Source organism: Oncorhynchus mykiss, chromosome 20, assembly GCF_013265735.2.
Source record: "Oncorhynchus mykiss isolate Arlee chromosome 20, USDA_OmykA_1.1, whole genome shotgun sequence".
In the NCBI taxonomy this organism is placed as follows: domain Eukaryota; kingdom Metazoa; phylum Chordata; class Actinopteri; order Salmoniformes; family Salmonidae; genus Oncorhynchus; species Oncorhynchus mykiss.
Window position 1 is genome coordinate 29738350 of NC_048584.1, and position 20167 is coordinate 29758516.

At 42.1% G+C, this 20167-nt stretch overlaps 2 protein-coding genes across 6 annotated transcripts in view; both read right to left on the reverse strand.

Annotated features, from left to right (window-relative positions):
- The window catches only part of itga9 (integrin, alpha 9), a 139623-nt gene extending 131644 nt beyond the window's left edge, over nucleotides 1-7979 (reverse strand). Inside the window, exons 1-3 of the mRNA XM_036956146.1 lie at nucleotides 7486-7979; nucleotides 6128-6255; nucleotides 1060-1166 (exon numbers count right to left, since the gene is read on the reverse strand). Of these exons, the coding sequence (XP_036812041.1) occupies nucleotides 1060-1166; nucleotides 6128-6255; nucleotides 7486-7673 (423 nt within the window). The 5' untranslated portion in view covers nucleotides 7674-7979. The remainder of the gene's footprint in view (nucleotides 1-1059; nucleotides 1167-6127; nucleotides 6256-7485) is intronic.
- An 896-nt stretch (nucleotides 7980-8875) lies between these two features.
- The window catches only part of golga4 (golgin A4), a 54613-nt gene continuing 43321 nt past the window's right edge, over nucleotides 8876-20167 (reverse strand). For all 5 annotated transcript variants that reach the window (XM_021576395.2, XM_021576394.2, XM_021576398.2 and 2 more), the window contains 4 exons: nucleotides 19339-19414; nucleotides 12465-12562; nucleotides 11019-11105; nucleotides 8876-10407 (listed from right to left, as the gene is read on the reverse strand). In XM_021576395.2, coding sequence (XP_021432070.2) covers nucleotides 10393-10407; nucleotides 11019-11105; nucleotides 12465-12562; nucleotides 19339-19414 — 276 coding nt within the window. In that variant the 3' untranslated portion in view covers nucleotides 8876-10392. The remainder of the gene's footprint in view (nucleotides 10408-11018; nucleotides 11106-12464; nucleotides 12563-19338; nucleotides 19415-20167) is intronic.

Below are 20167 nucleotides of genomic sequence, written 5' to 3' on the forward strand. Positions count from 1 at the left end.
ATAGCCATTTCGCTACATATTCGTTGCCAAACACACTGGCCCCAGGTCATCAATACGTTTTTGTTTTTGCTAGGTAAAGCTCCGCCTTAACTCAGCTCACTGGTCACCATAGCAACAACCCCCCATAGCACACGCTCCAGCAGGTATATTTCACTGGTCATCACCAAAGCCAACTCCTCTTTTGGCTGCCTTTCCTTCCAGTTCTCTGCTGCCTATGACTGGAACGAGTATTTCTACTTGCACATCCTCATCTGCACATATATCACTCAGTGTAAATTGATAAATTGTAATTACTTCGCCACTATTGGCTTATTTATTGCCTTGCCTCCTTACTTCATTTGCGCACACTGTATACAGATTTTTCTATTGTGTTATTGACTGTACGTTTGTTTATCCCATGTGTAACTCTGTGTTGTTTTTGTCGCACTGCTTTGCTTTATCTTGACCAGGTCGCAGTTGTAAATGAGAACTTGTTCTCAACTGGCCTACCTGGTTAAATAAAGGTGAAATAAAAATAAATAAAGAAAACATGCATTTTACATGCACATCTCACGCACACACAGAAAGACAGACACACACATACACAGCCGCACACAGGCATGTGCGCACACATACATAAACACACACAAACTCACAAATAAACAAAAAACTTAATGTGTACTTTCATAGTCGCTGTGTCGTATAAGTGTATTATTTGGAATTAAGTTGTGTCCACTTATCCAATTGAAAACAATCATGCCGTATTGCCAAAAGCATGTGCCTCAACTTGAAAACCAAAGGATGGAGTAAAAAATACATTTGCCTTTTAAGGAGCGCTTTGATGTTAGGAAAAGCTGGGGTTTGACTATGTGGTTCATGGAAGGACATTTGTAACAATGATGATGGTTTAAACCCGGCAGCTTTTGCAAGCATACATGGATTGTGTTAAACAATTGCTGAAGTAACTGCGTACATCAATCCAATGCTTTCAAATCCATGACAGAGAGTGTGCAAGTGCACACGTTAGAAGACACAGATTGAAACAGATGATCAGGGTCGTACTGTGAACGTTGAACTCACCAGTATTTTTCCATTGGATTTGTCCTGCCGGGCGAGGCTGACCCCCATCCACTCATCATCCCTGTCTCCCTGGCACGTCTTCCCACAAGACTCCCTGGGCTTGTTCCCTGCAGGAGACAGACAGAAGATAGCAGTTTGTTAATAATGACTGTAATATTTAAAGTGGATGTTTTCCCCCATCCTCTGGGAGTCAACAGATGAAAGGTGAGACAAGTTTCTAATACAGTTCTAACAAACTAGCTTTAAAGTAGATTTTTTATATTTTTGTTTTTTGTAGATGTAGTGGACGTGGTTTGGTGAGCTATGCTCCAATGATGAGTGACCTTGTTTGAGGTCTGAGGATTCGTGTTAGCTGCCCTGAGATAATGCCTTGGCTTTAGCTCATCAAGCTAACACAGTCTTATGGCATCCATACACCCAGGGTTCAACCCTGGTTCACTATTGAACAGTCTTACATTTTGAGACTGCAGGAAAATGTACCATGTAATGATCTGAATACCAGACAGGCTTTTTTTTATTTTTTATTTATCGGTGTTGACACCAAACAAACAACTCTTGGGTCAACAGATATGGCCTAAATCCCAGACTACAGCCCAGAATGTTGTGTGTGTGTTTGTCTCTCTGATAGATGGAGAGCACAGTGACCTAGGAGGAGGGAGGAGAGGATTGAAACGCTTCCTTCGTCCTAAATGGCACCCTATTCCCTATATAGTGCATTACTTTTGACCAGGGCCCATAGAGCTCTGGTTAAAAGTAATGCACTATGTAGGGTATAGGGTGCCATTTAGGACAGAATCGCTGTTTGGTCATCCTACCCTGTTTAATCATTACAGAGTGTGTAGCAGAACTCTAGGCCAAAGGAGCTGCCCAGTTATTTCATGTTTGCTAACAGATAAAAGTAGCTTAGAAAAGCATACATGTCTTTTGATGGTGCCGGGCTATATTTTGACTGGCTTCTAGGCCTCTATGTCCATTTGCTCTCTGTCTCTGCAACTTTAAGCAATTCTTAAATCTTAATGAAGATCAAAAAGACCTAAGGAATGTCTGAGAAAGGAGTAAGACTGTGTCTCCTCCTAAATGGCACCCCTATTGGCTACGTAGTGCACTACATTTCACCAAGACCTTGGGTCTCATTTGGGACGCTGCCCAAGACATAAAAACATTAGTCCCATTAAAACATGACTGCAAAGAGTAAACAGCAGTAAGAAAGGAACACAGTTATTCACTTTAACAAGAATGCACTTAACTGGGCAAATAAAATCAATTAGCATATGTTAGGTGAATTAGCAGTCATAGACACCCACAAGAAGATTTGTGCAATCAAGGCACTGCTTTTACAGAGTCTGAATTTAACGTCACTTTAGAAGAAAAAGAAGTCTCTCTCTCTCTCTCTCTCTCTCTCTCTCTCTCTCTCTCTCTCTCTCTCTCTCTCTCTCTCTCTCTCTCTCTCTCTCTCTCTCTCTCTCTCTCTCTCTCTCTCTCTCTCTCTCTCTCTCTCTCTCTCTCTCTCTCTCTCTCTCTCTCTCTCTCTCTCTCTCTCTCTCTCTCTCTCTCTCTCTCTCTCTCTCTCTCTCTCTCTCTCTCTCTCTCTCTCTCTCTCTCTCTCTCTCTCTCTCTCTCTCTCTCTCTCTCTCTCTCTCTCTCTCTCAGCAGCATGGGTGCCCTTAAACGGTTCAGTTCCTCTGCCCTCCGTCTCAGATCACCGGCTTTGTCCCCAAATGCACCCTGTGCCCTATGTAGTGCACTAGGCTATAGGAAACAGGGTGCCATTTGTGATTCCCACACAGATTTACTGGAGCAGTCTGTGCAAATAAGAAAAGTTATAATTGACGCTATTTCCGGAGTTCATCACTAATATTTTCTCTGAGGCACCCTAGGGCTAAACTCCCTCTGTCTGGCGTAATTCATGGTAGCTCTCGCTCTGTATGTGTGTGTGTGTTGTGTGTGAGAGAGAAAGGGAGAGAGAGAGACAGGGAGAGATCAGAGAGACAGAGAGAGTGAGACAGAGAGCGTGAGAAAGACAGAGAGAAAGAGAGAGAGAGAGAGAGACAGAGAATGAGACAGAGACCAGAGGGAGAGAGTGAACACTGCAACAGGACCCCATGTCTGGCCTGACGCTTCGTTTAATAACGTACATCTTGATGGTGACATGGAGGAGTAAGTGAGGATTTATATTAAACCCACATAAACCTTCTCTCTCTCTTGACCATAAGAATAGCAATTGCAGTAAACTTTCTGGCACAACCACTTGGAAAATATTAGCTAAAACATTAATCATACCTATCAAAATATTTCTGGACTTCAGCAACCCGAGATTTTTCTCTCTTTCTGTATGTCTTTATTATTTATAAGTAAAAGGAACAGTTGACTAGTGTTAAACACTGTAGCTGCCTATGTAACATACTTTGTGGTTAGTGTTGTCTGTTGTCCTGTTTGTCTGTCCATGGTCTGTTGTCCTGTCTGTCTGTCCATGGTCTGTTGTCCTGTTTGTCTGTCCATGGTCTGTTGTCCTGTTTGTCTGTCCATGGTCTGCTGTCCTGTCTGTTTGTCCATGGTCTGTTGTCCTGTTTGTCCATGGTCTGTTGTCCTGTTTGTCCATGGTCTGTTGTCCTGTTTGTCCATGGTCTGCTGTCCTGTTTGTCCATGGTCTGCTGTCCTGTTTGTCCATGGTCTGTTGTCCTGTTTGTCCATGGTCTGCTGTCCTGTTTGTCCATGGTCTGCTGTCCTGTTTGTCCATGGTCTGCTGTCCTGTTTGTCCATGGTCTGTTGTCCTGTCTGTCAGTCTATGGTCTGCTGTCCTGTTTGTCCATGGTCTGTTGTCCTGTCTGTCCATGGTCTGTTGTCCTGTTTGTCCATGGTCTGTTGTCCTGTCTGTCCATGGTCTGTTGTCCTGTCTGTCTGTCCATGGTCTGTTGTCCTGTCTGTCTGTCCATGGTCTGTTGTCCTGTTTGTCCATGGTCTGTTGTCCTGTCTGTCTGTCCATGGTCTGTTGTCCTGTCTGTCAGTCTATGGTCTGTTGTCCTGTCTGTCAGTCTATGGTCTGTTGTCCTGTCTGTCCATGGTCTGTTGTCCTGTCTGTCAGTCTATGGTCTGTTGTCCTGTCTGTTTGTCCATGGTCTGCTGTCCTGTCTGTCTGTCCATGGTCTGTTGTCCTGTTTGTCCATGGTCTGTTGTCCTGTCTGTCAGTCTATGGTCTGTTGTCCTGTCTGTCCATGGTCTGTTGTCCTGTCTGTCAGTCTATGGTCTGTTCTCCTGTCTGTCTGTCCATGGTCTGTTGTCCTGTTTGTCTGTCTATGGTCTGTTGTCCATGGTCTGTCTGTCCATGGTCTGTTGTCCTGTCTGTCTGTCTATGGTCTGTTGTCCTGTCTGTCTGTGGTCAGTTGCCCTGGCTGTCTAAGGTCAGTTGTCCTGTCTGTCTATGGTCAGTTGTCCTGTCTGTCTATGGTCAGTTGTCCTGTCTGTCTATGGTCAGTTGTCCTGTCTATGCATGGTAAGTAGTTCTCTGTAGAAGGTTGTGAAGCAGAGGCCTCGTTTGTCAATATTGCATAGAAAACTATTCTAATATACTACCTACAAACAGAATTTAGAATGTTCATACGCATAGAAAATGTGTGATTTATCAAACAATCCTACAAGCGTCACACACACACCGGTAGGAGATAACCATTGATAAATACCAATTGTTCTCAGCCTCAGTGCTTGTGCACGACCTTGGCTATTTGCATTTCAAACACCCCTAATTAATGAAATATAGTCAAAATCATTCCGTTGAAGTCCGTGGCTAACTCACTCAAGCTTGTAAAACTGACCATCCTACCAATCCTCGACTTTGGCGATGTCATTTACAAAATAGCCTCCAATACCCTACTCAACAAATTGGATGCAGTCTATCACAGTGCAATCCGTTTTGTCACCAAAGCCCCATATACTACCCACCATTGCGACCTGTACACTCTCGTTGGCTGGCCCTCGCTTCATACTCGTCGCCAAACCCACTGGCTCCATGTCATCTACAAGACCCTGCTAGGTAAAGTCCCCCCTTATCTCAGCTCGCTGGTCACCATAGCATCTCCCACCTGTAGCACACGCTCCAGCAGGTATATCTCTCTAGTCACCCCCAAAACCAATTCTTTCTTTGGCCGCCTCTCTTTCCAGTTCTCTGCTGCCAATGACTGGAACGAACTACAAAAATCTCTGAAACTGGAAACACTTATCTCCCTCACTAGCTTTAAGCACCAACTGTCAAAGCAGCTCACAGATTACTGCACCTGTACATAGCCCACCTATAATTTAGCCCAAACAACTACCTCTTTCCCAACTGTATTTAATTTAGTTATTTATTTTGCTCCTTTGCACCCCATTATTTTTATTTCTACTTTGCACATTCTTCCATTGCAAAACTACCATTCCAGTGTTTTACTTGCTATATTGTATTTACTTTGCCACCATGGCCTTTTTTGCCTTTACCTCCCATATCTCACCTCATTTGCTCACATCGTATATAGACTTGTTTATACTGTATTATTGACTGTATGTTTGTTTTACTCCATGTGTAACTTCTGTGTCGTTGTATCTGTTGAACTGCTTTGCTTTATCTTGGCCAGGTCGCAATTGTAAATGAGAACTTGTTCTCAACTTGCCTACCTGGTTAAATAAAGGTCAAATAATAAATAAATAAATAAAAAAAATATACACTGGGTGTTTAAAACATTAAAAACATCTTCCCCCCCCCCCCCCCCCCCCCCCACACACAAACATATGGCAGTGCGTAAATCTCACACTTTGTGTGGAAATGCTCCCACGCATGGTTTACGCAGATTTGTGTCTACACATGATTGATGAATGAGGCGCCTCGGGTATATCTATGTGGTTGTTTCTTGTACTGTATGCACGGCCAGTGGCTCCGAGCTCTGAGGAGCGCCATCTATACATAGAAGCCTCCAGCCTTGAGTCCTGGGGGTTATACTGAACAGAAGACTCTGGTCCTAAGGGTCAGTATAGTTTGTGGTTATCCAGATGGCTCTACTGTGGTCCCTGGTGACTGCATGGTCTGTGGTTCAGTACTGACCTCTGCCTAGGTCCATCTCAGTGCAGCGTCTCTCTGGGTTGCCGTGGACACGGCACTTGAACACGGCTCCAGGGGTGTGAACAGAGCTGCTGTGGGAAGAGTTGGCCTTGGGGGCCCCTACCAGCACCCTGTAGACAGAAACAAAACATAGTTTGTAAACCGTGCAAACGCAACAGATCCTGTCACAGCAGTCAAGAACAAGAACAACTTCAAGAAGGAGGACTGTTGTAGTAGGAAGAGTTGGCCTTGGGGGGCCCTATCTGCACCTTGCATGCAGAAACAATGGGAGAAAAAGAACACCTTGCATGAAGAGTCAAAGGGTGGTTGTCACCAAGCATGAAGGATACAGTGTCAATAACACACATCCTCCCACTGGGCACACACTGGTTGAATCAATGTTGTTTCCAAGTCATTTAAATTAAATGACGTTAAACCAACATGGAATAGACGTTGAATTGACGTCTGTGCCCAGTGGGCTGTCACAGTAAAGTCACATAATGATCTTCATAAGGCCCACTCTACAACAGAGTACTTCCCCCCATGTTCAAGACAAGTATGGTAGCCTATATTCAGGGGTGGAACTGGGGGAGAACATGTGGAACAAAGTTCTCAAAGTGAAATTATTTTGATGTGAAAATCTGCTTTCCAAAGGTGAACTATAAAATGTAACATGAGTTCCCGAGTTACATTTATTACAATTCCACCCCTGGGTATATGGGTCAGTCATGGCATCAGCACCCTGATTCATGGACTCATGACAATGAAGACAATGGTGGGAGTTGTGACAGCTATGGGGACATGATCCCATAAGCTTTGGCTACATGCTGGAATCTGGGACAGGCCAGCTAGGCTGCTACAGAAAAAAAGTCTAAAAGAAACCAAATGACATGCACATTCTTAAATACTGCACATCAATCAAACTGTTGACATAATAATGATAAGATTACATGTCACTATCATACAAATTGACTGTTTTTCGAAACAAGATAAATGAGTTTAAGCAGTAAAGTAGTGAGTAAACTTCACCCACACTGTCAATTGAGTACGTGTATTTTTTTTTAGAAAATATTATTTAGTTAGTGATTTTAGAGGCTATTGCTCACATCATTAGGCTATTATTTTAAACAACTGCATGCAGGCTATTATTTCAACAACTGCATGTAGGCTACGTAGCGCGCACAAATCTGAATGGCCCAAATACAATCCATAAGAATTGCGTAACAACCATACTGTGCCATTAATGTCCAAGGGCGGATACATAAGTGCATGAACAGTCCCCATTGCAATAACATTCACTATAAGATAGATACTAGGCGTTATAGGCTACCATGAGTAAACAGGTAGCCTATGAGACTTACCAGCGCGTATTGTCATGATAGTGCTCCAGAACAGAATATCCGAAGAAACTCGAGTCAGGTCCACGGAACACAATAGGATGTTCTAAGTCAATGTTGTAGGAGTGAACTACAGAAACAGACAAATACACGTAGAGCACATTCAAAAGGCTCCTCTTCTGATTCTGAAAATGGGCCATCCTTTTGCGCATCCTTGAGAGGAACAACACTATGGAAAAAGTATCTAAAAACAAAGCTCGTCAACGTTTCAGTGCTACTACAGAAAAAGTTACAAAAACTAACAGTTCAACTAGTTTCTGAAGTCTAGCACTTCGAACATGGAAAAATGACAGGGGTAGGTGTTCGAGAATAAAAATAATGGTCCGGTGAAAAGTAACGGTCTGATCAGCTGCTCTCCATACTGTGAATCTGAGGAACTGGAGTCTGCAGCTCGTAGTTGCTCGCGGCGATGATAAGTGCGGTCATGGTGAAACGCAAATGGGTTCGGGGCCCGAGCATCAGATTTCACCAAAAACCGCCTCGCGCTTACGTTTATGAACGATGCTGCCCCCTGTCGTTCGGTATGTGAACAAACCAAGGGCAAAAGACAAATTACCTGTTGTAGACCAATCCATTTGTATATTGGCTGATGTTTGTGGATCATGCAGTCTTCATCGCTTGTTCATATATTTTGGAAACACTTCCTTGCTTAACAAAATAAGTGGCTTGCCAGCAAATTAAAATATCAGAAATAAAATACTAAGTGGACTGTAATTTTTGGTTCACTTAACAAGGACCTGGTTCCATAAATTCAATTAAATGTATGTTACAAAAGATTACTGCCATCAGGCAAGCCAAAGTAATCACAGAGTAGTACTGTATAAAGGCAACTTTAAATCATGGCAGTTTCTAATACAGATGTTATTTATTTCCTAAAGTCAAACATTTGTTATTCAACAGTATGAAAGAGATTTCCTCTATCAGCTTGCCAAACAGTTCTATACTTACAGGTTAATAGAACTGTGACATGTCCTGTTTTGGTTAGAGTGGTTGTTATTCTGATCACTCTCTACAGTTAGAACACAACTTGTTCTTATTTGTTATCTTATCTTACGGTGCAGATTGTGCAACAGAAATTGTGAAAAAAAGGACTGAAATACCTCAACAAAATACCTCTGACTGACATCTCTAACTGAAAATTCAAATAAGCGTACCTTACCACCGGACTCTTCAAAAGGTTATTCAGGAAATTAAGAAAATATCTTAGTGAAATACAGTATATTTTTCTGAAATATATCTGGTCATACAAGAATATAAAGGTCAGAATAGGCTAACATGTACATACTGTATATACAATATTGAAAAAGATCCACATTTCAGCAAAGTGAAAAATGAGCACAGAGGAAGACAGAAAATCAGTGTAAATAAAATTGTATTAGCTTGTCTCAAAATGTATTAATATAGCCAACAGTCACATTGTTCCCAATAGTACAGATTCACTTTTTTCTTTACAATATGTTTTGAGTTTATTTTTTGGTCAGTCTCCACAAAATATAAAGTAGAAAAGCTGTGGGAAACAAACAAACATGGTCCTAGAAGCCAGTGTGTCTAAGTGGTATAGTGTAATGGAAGGTACAGTTAAAGGGTCATCTCATCCATAGAAATAGAATGCAGATTCATATTAAGAACCGATAGAAATAGAACGTAGATATTTTATTTCTATGATCCATCACACAGTCATAAGGGGGAATTGATACGTAGAGCAGAAACAACCAACAATCAACTGATAAACAACCAAAGATCAACTCAAAAACAACCATGGATCAACTCAAAAACATAATTTAAAGTAACTGTCCAGTTAAAACCTCCTAAAAGTTCATATTCTGTTAACTCATACCCAAATAATGTTGTTGACTAGTCTTATACTCATATTTGTGGGCAAAGCATAAATTGAAGAAATAACACTTCGAAAACCCCACCTCAAACTTGTATGTCAAACAGACAGTTTAGAAAATGCTTGCCATTTCCTCATAGAGAACGATGTCATCCTGCCTCATTGGCTGAGCTGGCCAATCAGCGGTCTACTCACGTTCATATTTTTAATGACCGGTATACGCCCACACTATTCTGTTGTTGGGTAGTCCCCAACAACCAACCGGATGTTCTGGTTTTCAGGGGAAATGGAAAGAGCCTGTGTTGCAACTCCATCTTAACTCCTCCTCCACATTTAATGGATTGGCTGAACAGTGCAGAAGAGAACCTCCCCTGACAGTTTTTTTTCCTTCTCGTCAAGACTAGTGTGTAGGGAATCTAGTTTCTGGCATTTCTTTAAGACCTGCTACATAAGGTTAGTTGTTGGGGTACACCCACACCATTCCAACACAGAAAAGCTGCTTAAATACTACGTTCTCAAAGGGAAAGTATTTCACTCATATTGTGATTAATTATAGGTCATATTTAATAGAAATCTGGAAACACTGGACAGTTCATTTATCAGAAAACACAACCAAAGAATCAACTCAAAAACAATCAACCAACCCAATGACCAAAACAAACTTATTGCACAAGCCATCCATCCAAAGAAAATCTAAGTAAGAAAGATAATTCATTTTGGACTAAAAAAACAAACAAATATTGTATAATTCATAAATTAAAAACCCTAATTTCATCGCGTGAAAGTAGACTGGAAGAATTAGATACTATCTTTAGTTGGCATATTTTATAGTTCCCTCATAAGATTAGCTATGCAGCTCATACACATATCTACACAGCGCACAAACACACACAGTCAGAAGCAAAAGAAGTCAGACAGGACAGTAGAAGGGCTAGAGCTGGTCCACAGAGGTACAGTAGTCTTCATTCTAGTCCTTCAGCAGCAGTTTAGTCCACCCTCCATCCTTAAAGTACCAGCATCATTCTAATACCTGACCCTCATCGTAGCCAAGGCTGAAACAATAGGGAGAAGAGAGATACATGATTACTTTAACTGCACAGTACTACTTTGACTGGTAAGAAGAGAATAGAAGCACAAATACCATTTACCCTGATCTGACCTAAAACACACTTATGACTAAGCATTTCACAGTAAGGTCTACACCGGTTGTATTTGGATCATCTGACAAATAAATGTGATTTGATACTAAAGCCAAATTCGGTATTCTTGTACACTGTGCTTACCAATATGCCTTAATACTGTAACAGACAAGAGGCTAGACATGTCTTCCCCCTTCCCATCCCGCCATGTGTTTCCATTGCTGTAACCGATACTGTAGTCACGGGTAAGTGATCTACATGGGTCTAGTTGTTTAAGATGCAATATATCTGGATGAGGATATTATCAACATACTATACCTATAGGCCAAGGCAACGTCTGTAAGCGATTGCTGACATAGCACGGACTGGGTGTGTGTGTGTGTGTGTGTGTGTGTATATGTGCGTGTGTGTGTATATGTGCGTGTGTGTGTATATGTGCGTGTGTGTACATGTATCTATGTATCTGTGTGGTTGCATATGGCTCATCACTAGTGGCTTTACGACAAGGAAGAACAGATGCTTACAATTGCTTTTGTATCCTCTTTCTCCAGAACCTGCTGAGCTTGGTCTTGTGGGAACTTGAGCATGGAGGTTATGACTTTAGCCATCGTCTGTGGGAGGGAAGAGAAAAATACAGAAATGACTTAACCATCTAAAAAGAAAAGTAGCACACATTCAAATAAAAACTGTTTTTTTCTAACCATTTCTTTTCATTGAAAATTCCTTAAACATGAACTTTAACTTGGTGGCTGGGGATGTTTGTGATATGTGTTGGGAAACTGATGACAGTTCACAACTGAGTTGTTAGAGTCAATGCTCTCAATGGCATGGGTATGCAGCCACATGGTTCCAATGTTTTTTAGTCTCTCAATTCTTGGCAGCCGGGTTGGGATCATTGCAGTAAACCTAGTACTAAAACTGCCCATCTGTACAGACATTCACCCAGCCCAGACCCAACATGGATGATCAGTCAACCTCTGTCCAGCCATTCACCAAGCTCAGATCCCTATTCAGTTGATGCATATCCAATATGTAGGCACAGTTAACCCCTGTCCAGCCATATACCAAGCTCAGATCCATCATGGAGGCTTAGTGATCCCCTGTCCAGCCAATCACCCAGCTCAGTCACCCACTTCACCCCATAGTACTCCAACATGCAGTCTCTACTCTGTGACACCCTGCCCTCATCACTACCATCTTCCATCAGATAAACAATTGAGGTTAAGTGAACCCATTTCCAGCCATTCACCACATAAGACCACACACTGCAGCCCATAAGGCTCTGTGCCCTCAACACCACCATCAACGACCCAATCAAATCAGCCTGCTCATTGAGACCAAAAAAACTCAAAGTCTACCAGGGGAACAACCAACCAAAGACCTCTTCTTGTTGTAGAGGAGCTAAACAAGTCCAGTAAGTCTTTAAAATGTCAGTGTGAGTCATGTGAATAGTATGTCTGTGGGGGGGACATCCTTCCACTCCCAGGGAGGCCATAATGATATGGCTATGACATCATCAAGTTTAACTGTTTACTGAGGACCTAGGGGGGAACCCTGCTAACTTTATGTGTATGCGTGCGATACCCCGCTGTTTTTAGGACCGTGTCAACTAGCACTGTTAATTCCCATACAGCATCATTAATTAGCACCTATGCTAAACGGACACAAACACAAAATGACTTTTGTACGAGTCTAACTGGGTGATGGCTGTGTGGGAATGGAGAAGTTTATTGGCTCTCTCTCTATCCGGTCTCTCCTCCTTCCATATTTGACCTCCTCTCACATTTTCATTGAGGGAAAGCAACTAAACAAATGGCAATCTATCCTGGGCTGAATAAAAGGGAAGTGTGATACCGATGGTTATATTTCAAGAAACTTGAATGATGCAGGATTATGTGCACTGTCAATCTTCCCTCATCAGAAAATGTTACTTTAATGCTAAAGATGCAAATTGATTATTGATAAAATACCTTAGTTTCCCGCCCCATCATGTACTCAAACAGCACCTTCCTCAGGTACTCAAACTCTGTGGGTTCCGAGAAGGACTCAGCACGGTAATGGCCAGGATCTAGAACACACAAAGGGTCAAATTAATTCATCACAAAATTAAAGTCACTAAATCTTTAAAATGTATGGACAAAGTTGTACAATATTGATCATCAGTGAATTCAGTCACCAAGCTATTAACTAGGACATACAGTGAGCTCCAAAAGTATTGGGACAGTGACACATTTGTTGTCGTTTTGGCTCTGTACTCCACTTTGGATTTGTAACGATACAATGACTGTGAGGTTAAAGTGGAGACTGTCAGATTTCATTTGAGAGTATTTTTATCCATAATCGTTTAGAAGTTGCAGCACTTTTGATACATAGTCCCTCCATTTTAGGGGACAAGTTCACTTACACTGTATACAGTATGTATATTAAAAGTATTTGGACCCCTATTCATAGCACGCAATGACTAAATCAAGCTGGTGACTCTACAAACTGGTTGGATGCAATTGTTGTTTGTTTTGGTTGTGTTTCAGATCATTTGTGCACAATATAAATTAATGGTAAATAATGTAGTGTGTCATTGGAGTCAATTTTATTGTAAATAAGAATAGAATGTTTCTAACACTTCTACATGAATGTGGATGCTACCATGATTACGGATAATCCTGAATGATGAGTGGATGATGAGTGAGAAAGTTTGACGCACAAATATCATACCCCCAAGACATGCTAACCTTTCACCATTATAATAACAGGGGAGGTTATCATTTTTTTTGGGGTGGGGGGGTATGATATTTGTGCGTCTAGCTTTCAAACTCATTATCATTATTCACGATTCATTCAGGATTATCCGTAATCATGCTAACATCCACATTAATTCTTCAAGCTCAGTCAAGGTGTTGGGGGATCATGGCTAGACAGACATTTTCAAGCAGATTTAAGCCAACAATGGTAACTTGGTCACTCAGGAACATTCACAGTCTTCTTAGTAAGCAACTCCAGTGTAGCTAGATTTGGTCTTAGATTTGTTGTAGATTATTGTCCTGTTGAAAGGTGAATTCCTCTCCCAGTGTCTGGTGTAAAGCAGGTTTTCCTCTAGGATTTTTCCTGTGCTTAGCTCAATTCCATTTCTTTGTATCCTGACAAACTCCCCAGTCTTTGCCGATGTCAAGCATTCCCATACAATGATGCAGCCACCACCTTGCTTGAAAATAAAGAGGCAGTTACTCAGTAATGTGTTGTGTTGGATTTGCCCCAACTTTTGCAAGGCTTTGCATTTAGGCCAAAAAGTGTATTCCTTTTACGTGTTTTCTTGTTTGCTGCAGTTCTACTTTAGTGCCTTGTTGCATACATGATGCATGTTTTGGAATATTTGTATTCTGTATATTTGTATTCTTTTCACTCTGTCATTTCGATCATTATTGTGGAGTCACTACAATGTTGTTAATTGTCTGAATTGTTACCCATCTACCAATCACCGCCCTTCCTTGAGGCTTTCGAAAAGTTCCCTGGTCTTTTTAGTTGTATCTGTGCTTGAAATTCAATACTTCACTGAGGGACAGATGTTGTGTGTATGGTGGGACAGAGGAAGGGTCGATCATTCAAAATCATGTCAACCACTATTATTTCAAACAGAGTGTGTCCATGTAATTTATGTGATTTGTTAAGTCAAATTTTACTCCTGAACTAATTTAGGCATGCCTAAACAAAAAGGGAGTGAATAATGTTTCAATTAGTTACAGAACATGGAAACCCTTACAGCAGTGCACAGGCGTGGGTTCAAACCAAGTGCCAAATACAAAAACGATCAAAACTGGAAAGCATGGCACATGGCCTAGATGAGCACTAGTACACCGCAAGAACATTACAAACAGTCCAGTTCAGGGTTTCCGTTAGCGGTAAATGCCGGCTTTTGGTCGATAAAAATTGTTGCCGGCCAAATTGCAAAATAGTGCTTTTTTTTAATTGATGGAAATACCAGTCGATGTGCTCCAACTTCAAATGCAAATAGGCTGATAAATCCTCAAGCTGCTGGGGTGGGTGTGTTCCTATTTTTACTCATGCAAAAGACGGGAGGCCCTCGTAAAAGGACTTGAGCTTAGCGTACCACAACTGGGCAAAATTCGCGAATTTTAAGTCATACCACAGATTCTCAGTTGGATTGAGGTCTGGGCTTTGACTAGGCCATTCCAAGACATTTAAATGTTTCCCCTTAAATAACTTGAGTGTTGCATTAGCAATATGCTTATGGTCATTGTCCTGCTGGAATGTGAACCTCCATCCCAGTCTCAAATCTCTGGAAGACTGAAACAGGTTTCCCTCAAGAATATCCTTGTATTTAGCGCCATCTATCATTCCTTCAATTCTGACCAATTTCCCAGTCCCTGACGATGAAAAACAGCCCCATAGCATGATGCTGCCACCACCATGCTTGGGGATGATATTCTTGGGGTGATGAGAGGTGGTGGGTTTGCACTAGACATAGCATTTGCTTTGATGGCCAAAAATCAAAATTTTAGTCTCATCTGACCAAAGTATCTTCTTCTCTATGTTTGGGGAGTCTCACACATGCCTTTTGCAAACACCAAACATGTTTGCTTATTTTTTTCTTTAAGCAATGGCTTTTTTTCTGTCCACTCCTCCATAAAGCCCTGCTCTGTGGAGTGTATGGCTTAAAGTGGTCCTATGGACAGATCCTCCAATCTCCGCTGTGGAGCTTTGCAGCTCCTTCATGGTTATCTTTGGTCTCTTTGTTTAAATGCCCTCCTTGCCTGGTCTGTGAGTTTTGGTCAGCAGCCCTCTTTTGCCAGGTTTGTTGTGGTGCCATATTATTTCAATTTTTTAATAAATGGTGCTCCGTGGAATGTTCAAAGTTTCAAATATTTTTTTATAACCCAACCATGATCTGTACTTCTCCACAACTTTGTCCCTGACCTGTTTGGAGAGCTCCTTGGTCTTCATGGTGCCGCTTGCTTGTTGGTGCCCCTTGCTTAGTGGTGTTGCAGACTCTGGGGGCTTTCAGAATAGGTTTATATATACACTGAGATCAGGTTACAAATTGCACACAGGTGGACTTTATTTAACTAATTATGTGACATCTGAAGGTAATTGGTTGCACCAGATCTTATTTAGAGGCTTCATAACAAAGGGGTGAATACATATGCCTTTCAATTTATTAAGTTATTTTTTTCATTTCACTTCACAAATTTGGATTATTTTGTGTATGTCCATTACATGAAATCCAAATAAAAACAGGTTGTAATGCAACAAAATAGGAAAAATGCCTAGGGGGTAAATCATTTTGAAGGCACTGTGTGTGTGCAACAACTTGGAGCTGTGCAAAGAATTTCCTCTATAAGGACAATATGTTCCATAGAGATGATGGGGCCAGCGTCTGAACATGATAGAGATGGCCTTGAGGTTGAAAGGTAAAGGGTTAGGAAAGGGAAAGGTAGGAAAAGAAAGGAGTGATGAAGAGAAGAGGTAGTGCAAACTAGCCTTTTGATCATCAGGCGTGGAGAAACGGCCTGGCTAATAAATCCTTTGCGCCCTCTGACCTCCAGGCACTGGGCAGGGTACCCCAGCTGAACCCACAGAAGAGTAACACTAAAACAGGGGGCTGAGGACCCACCCTACACAACATAGCAGCGAGTCCCTCTACCTGGAACAACTCCTCATTAACCTCTTGACCAGGAGCCATTACTCTAAGGTGGTTTCTAAACTATCTATAATGGCTTGGAAATTGTTTTCACATTGTTCCTTTTTAGCACATTACCAACAACTATGGCTGAGTACAGCTCAGCTCAGTGGTGTTATCAGGGTTTCACAGTGGTCAAGACAGCAGAAGCCATATTTACATGGTGTTAATATATGCCAAGGCCGTCAACAGTGGTGTGAGTGAGTCACTGGACCAGCAGGCTTCTCTGCAGCTAGAATAGAGAAGCTATGGAATATGAAGTAATGGGGTAAGCATAAAGGGAAGAGGTTAGGATGTGACCTGGCCAAGAGGGTTGTTCAAACACGGAGGCCAAAAAGAGTGGACCACAGGTGTCTCGGGTTGGAGAGAGCATTTGATATTGAGTGGTGAAACTTCAGGCCAGGAGGCACGGGGAGAGGCCAGGGAGGCCGTGTGCTGTGCTGCTGTGCGTTAGGGGGTTTTGCGTGGGAAACAAGACTGCAGCCTGCAAAAGCCATTATGTCCTGGGATTCATTTTCACCTGGTTCCCCACCTCCTCATCCCACTTTCCCTTCCGACAGCCGATTCTCTTTATTACGCCAGCAGGGAAGGTCCATGAAGAAGCTAGAATTTAGTTTGACAGTCCCGCCTTCCTCTACCCTGTCCTCCCCTCTCCTCTCCTCCACACCCTCTCCCAAAACCCCTGCGTCCCATGTCACATATTTTTTATCCATGTTCAACGGTGCGTGCCGTGTGTGTGTGTTCACAGATTGACTTGACAGATTAATAGCAGTGATGTTAGAGGTACCATTCTCCCACAGAGTCAGCAGCACAGCTGGGATTACATGTGTGGACCTAGGCCTACAAGTCAAACTATCGCTCACACGCAGCACATATTACTACAATCAATAACATGCCCAGTCTCTGGCATCGTTTAGTTTAGACTGGCTTGAACATGTTTACATTTATCTCCTAAATAAGGAAGACAGGTGCATTTCCTGCCCTTCCGTTGGCATATGACATCAATTCATACCAAGGTTTCCATATGGAAAATGTGGCGCTGGACATTTCACCGGAAACATTTTAATTTACCGGACATTTGAGAAATCTGTAGGACGCACATACACTGGGTGCATAACCTGATTAGGGTGTCCACCCACGGTGCTCAGAATGACACAAATCACATTTAGGTTATGGTAATTCATATTAACAGAACATACAAGTCGAGGATGCAACGATGTGCGTACCTTCTTACCAAACTCTGATGTGCACTTCAAACATGTTAGAATAACTGCCACATTTACTTTCCTCAGCCAAGATGAGTATCGAACAGCACTAGCCTATGTCAATCTACCATCCCCCATAGTAGAAAAGTTGACCTATTAGATTGGTCAGCTTGTCGAGAAACAGCCTCTTGCAAACAGACTCTAGGACAGTTGTGGGAAGACAGAGCCCAAATGCATACAACAACGAGGCCTAGGCTACACAAAAAAAACTGTTAAAAAGCAATGAGTCTGATGCAACATATCAGAATGTTTGGCTTATAATGTGAAGAAATACTAGTTTATCAACATTATAAGCGCACAAGGCAGAAGGATACGTGGGTATGTTCATTCCATAATGCAATTAGCTGGAAAACACTGTTGTCAAAAGGGCACCGCAGTTTCATGTGACAGTGATGAAAATATCCATTAGAAATGGAAAAAAAGAGGAGATCTAATAGGCTACTTTGAAGAAAGGTAAGACATGCCTCATATGTATTAAAACATTCAGGTTTCAAACGAAGTATGTTTTCAAAATGCATAACCTACTACCTCCAGCTCATTGCAAAGTGGTGTGTGACATGCTGATGAAGCCTGCCTTCTGTTGCCGTTTGAGATGCTGCAGTAGCAGCTCTCGCACTGTGACAGATTCTCTGCTCTGTATCTATCTGTATGCTGTACGGGTGTGAAAAATAAGATACATAGCCAAAATTGCAACTGTAAAGTTTGGTGGAGGATTAAAAAGGTCTGGGGCTGTTTTTCATGGTTCAGGCTAGGCTCTTTATTTCCAATGAAGAGAAATCTTAACGCTACAGCATACAATGACATTCTTGTTGATTCTGTGCCTCCAACTTTGTGGAAGGCCCTTAGCTGTTTCAGCATGACAATACCTCCGTGCACAAAGCAAGGTCCATACAGAAATGGTTTGTCGAGATCCGTGTGGAAGAACTTGACTGGCCTGAACAGAGCCCTGACCTCAACCCTATCGAAACACCTTTGGGATGAATTGGAACGTCGATTGCGAGCCAGGCCCAATCACCCAACATCAGTGCCCAACCGCACTAATGCTCTTATGGCTGAATGAAAGAAAGTCCCCTCAGCAATGTTCCAACATCTAGTGGAAAGCCTTCACTGAAGAGTGGAGGCTGTTATAGCAGCAAAGGGGGGACCAACTTCATATTAATGCCCATGATTTTGGATTGAGATGTTCGACGAGCAGATGTTCACATACTTTTGGTCATGTAGTGTATTTGTTTTATTTTACCTGGTAAGTTGACTGAGAACACATTCTTATTTACAGTTAGTTACAGGGGTTAGAGAAGAGGTATGAATGAGCCAAATGGAATCTGGGGATGATTAGGCGGCCATGATTGTACGAGGGCCCGATTGGGAATTTAGCCAGTACACCGGGGTTAACGCCGCTACTCTTACGAAAAGTGCTATGGGCTCTTTAGTGAACACAGAGTCAGGATTTAACGTCCCATCCGAAAGACAGCACCCTACACAGGGCAATGTCCCCAATCACTGCCCTGGGGCATTGGACCAGAGGAAAGAATCCCTCTGTTATATAGATGTTTATATGTAAAGTAGTATAGATGTTTTATAAAAATGTTATTATAAACTGGGTGTTTCAAGCCCTGAATGCTGATTGGCTGACAGCCATGGTATAGCAGACCGGTATGACAAAACATTTATTTTTACTACTCTAATTACGTTGATAACCAGTTTACAACAGCAATAAGGCACATCGGGGGGTTGTGATATATGGCCAATATACCACGGCTAAGGGCTGTTTCCAGGCACCCTGCTTTGCGTTGGGCCGAAGAACAGCCCCTAGCCGTGGTAAATTGACTATATACCACATCACTTCGGGCCTTATTACTTAAATATAGATGTTTAAGTTAACATTACCTTTGAACGTGCTCCCCATATGAGTCAACACTGAGTTCTTGTGGACACATCTCATTTTGTCCTCTAGTGAGTGGATCTAGAAGGGGAAAAGTACATTAGAAAAAAGCACAAAATCGACAAAAAGGGATTCCTTTTTTGGGAACACTTTAATTAAAGTCTGCAGGTGTAGAGCATTATACATGCTTATAACAAGTTATGAAGTGTCATACCTACATGCTTAGCAAAGTGTTACCATTTTATTCAAGTGGTTATGTTCCTTTAAATTACTTGTACTGAACAGTTTGTGGGAGATAAATAGCAATATACTGGCCTGCTATGGTCATCCAGGGGTTAGTTTATTTGGAGAACGATCAGTCCACACAATGTGTGAGAGAAACAGTGTGTGTGTGTGTGTGTGTGTGTGTGTGTGTGTGTGTGTGTGTGTGTGTGTGAAACAGTGGGAAGGGGCAGGGTAATTGTTTATAAGGTTACAGCAAGAATAAACAGATGTTCCATGTAATGAACTTAATCCAAAGAGATAGACTAACAGTCAGATAGGATGGCCGGAGGGTGAAAGAGTCCTGGAAAGGAAGAGAGGAATACAGTGGTGTGGAATGAGGGATGTACTGTACCGTAGAGAGACAGAGACTGAAAGACCAAGGTCAACTGATGCCCTTTTCCCACTACTGAGCCAAGCTGAGCATAGTCAAGCCAAGCTGTACTGTGCTGGCCATATAACATCATCATAGTTGCTGGAACCATAATGGAAAGGTAGCCTAGCGGTAAAGAGTGAACCAAAAGGTTGCTGGTTTGAATCCCCGAGCTGACTAGGTGAAAAATCTGTCGATGT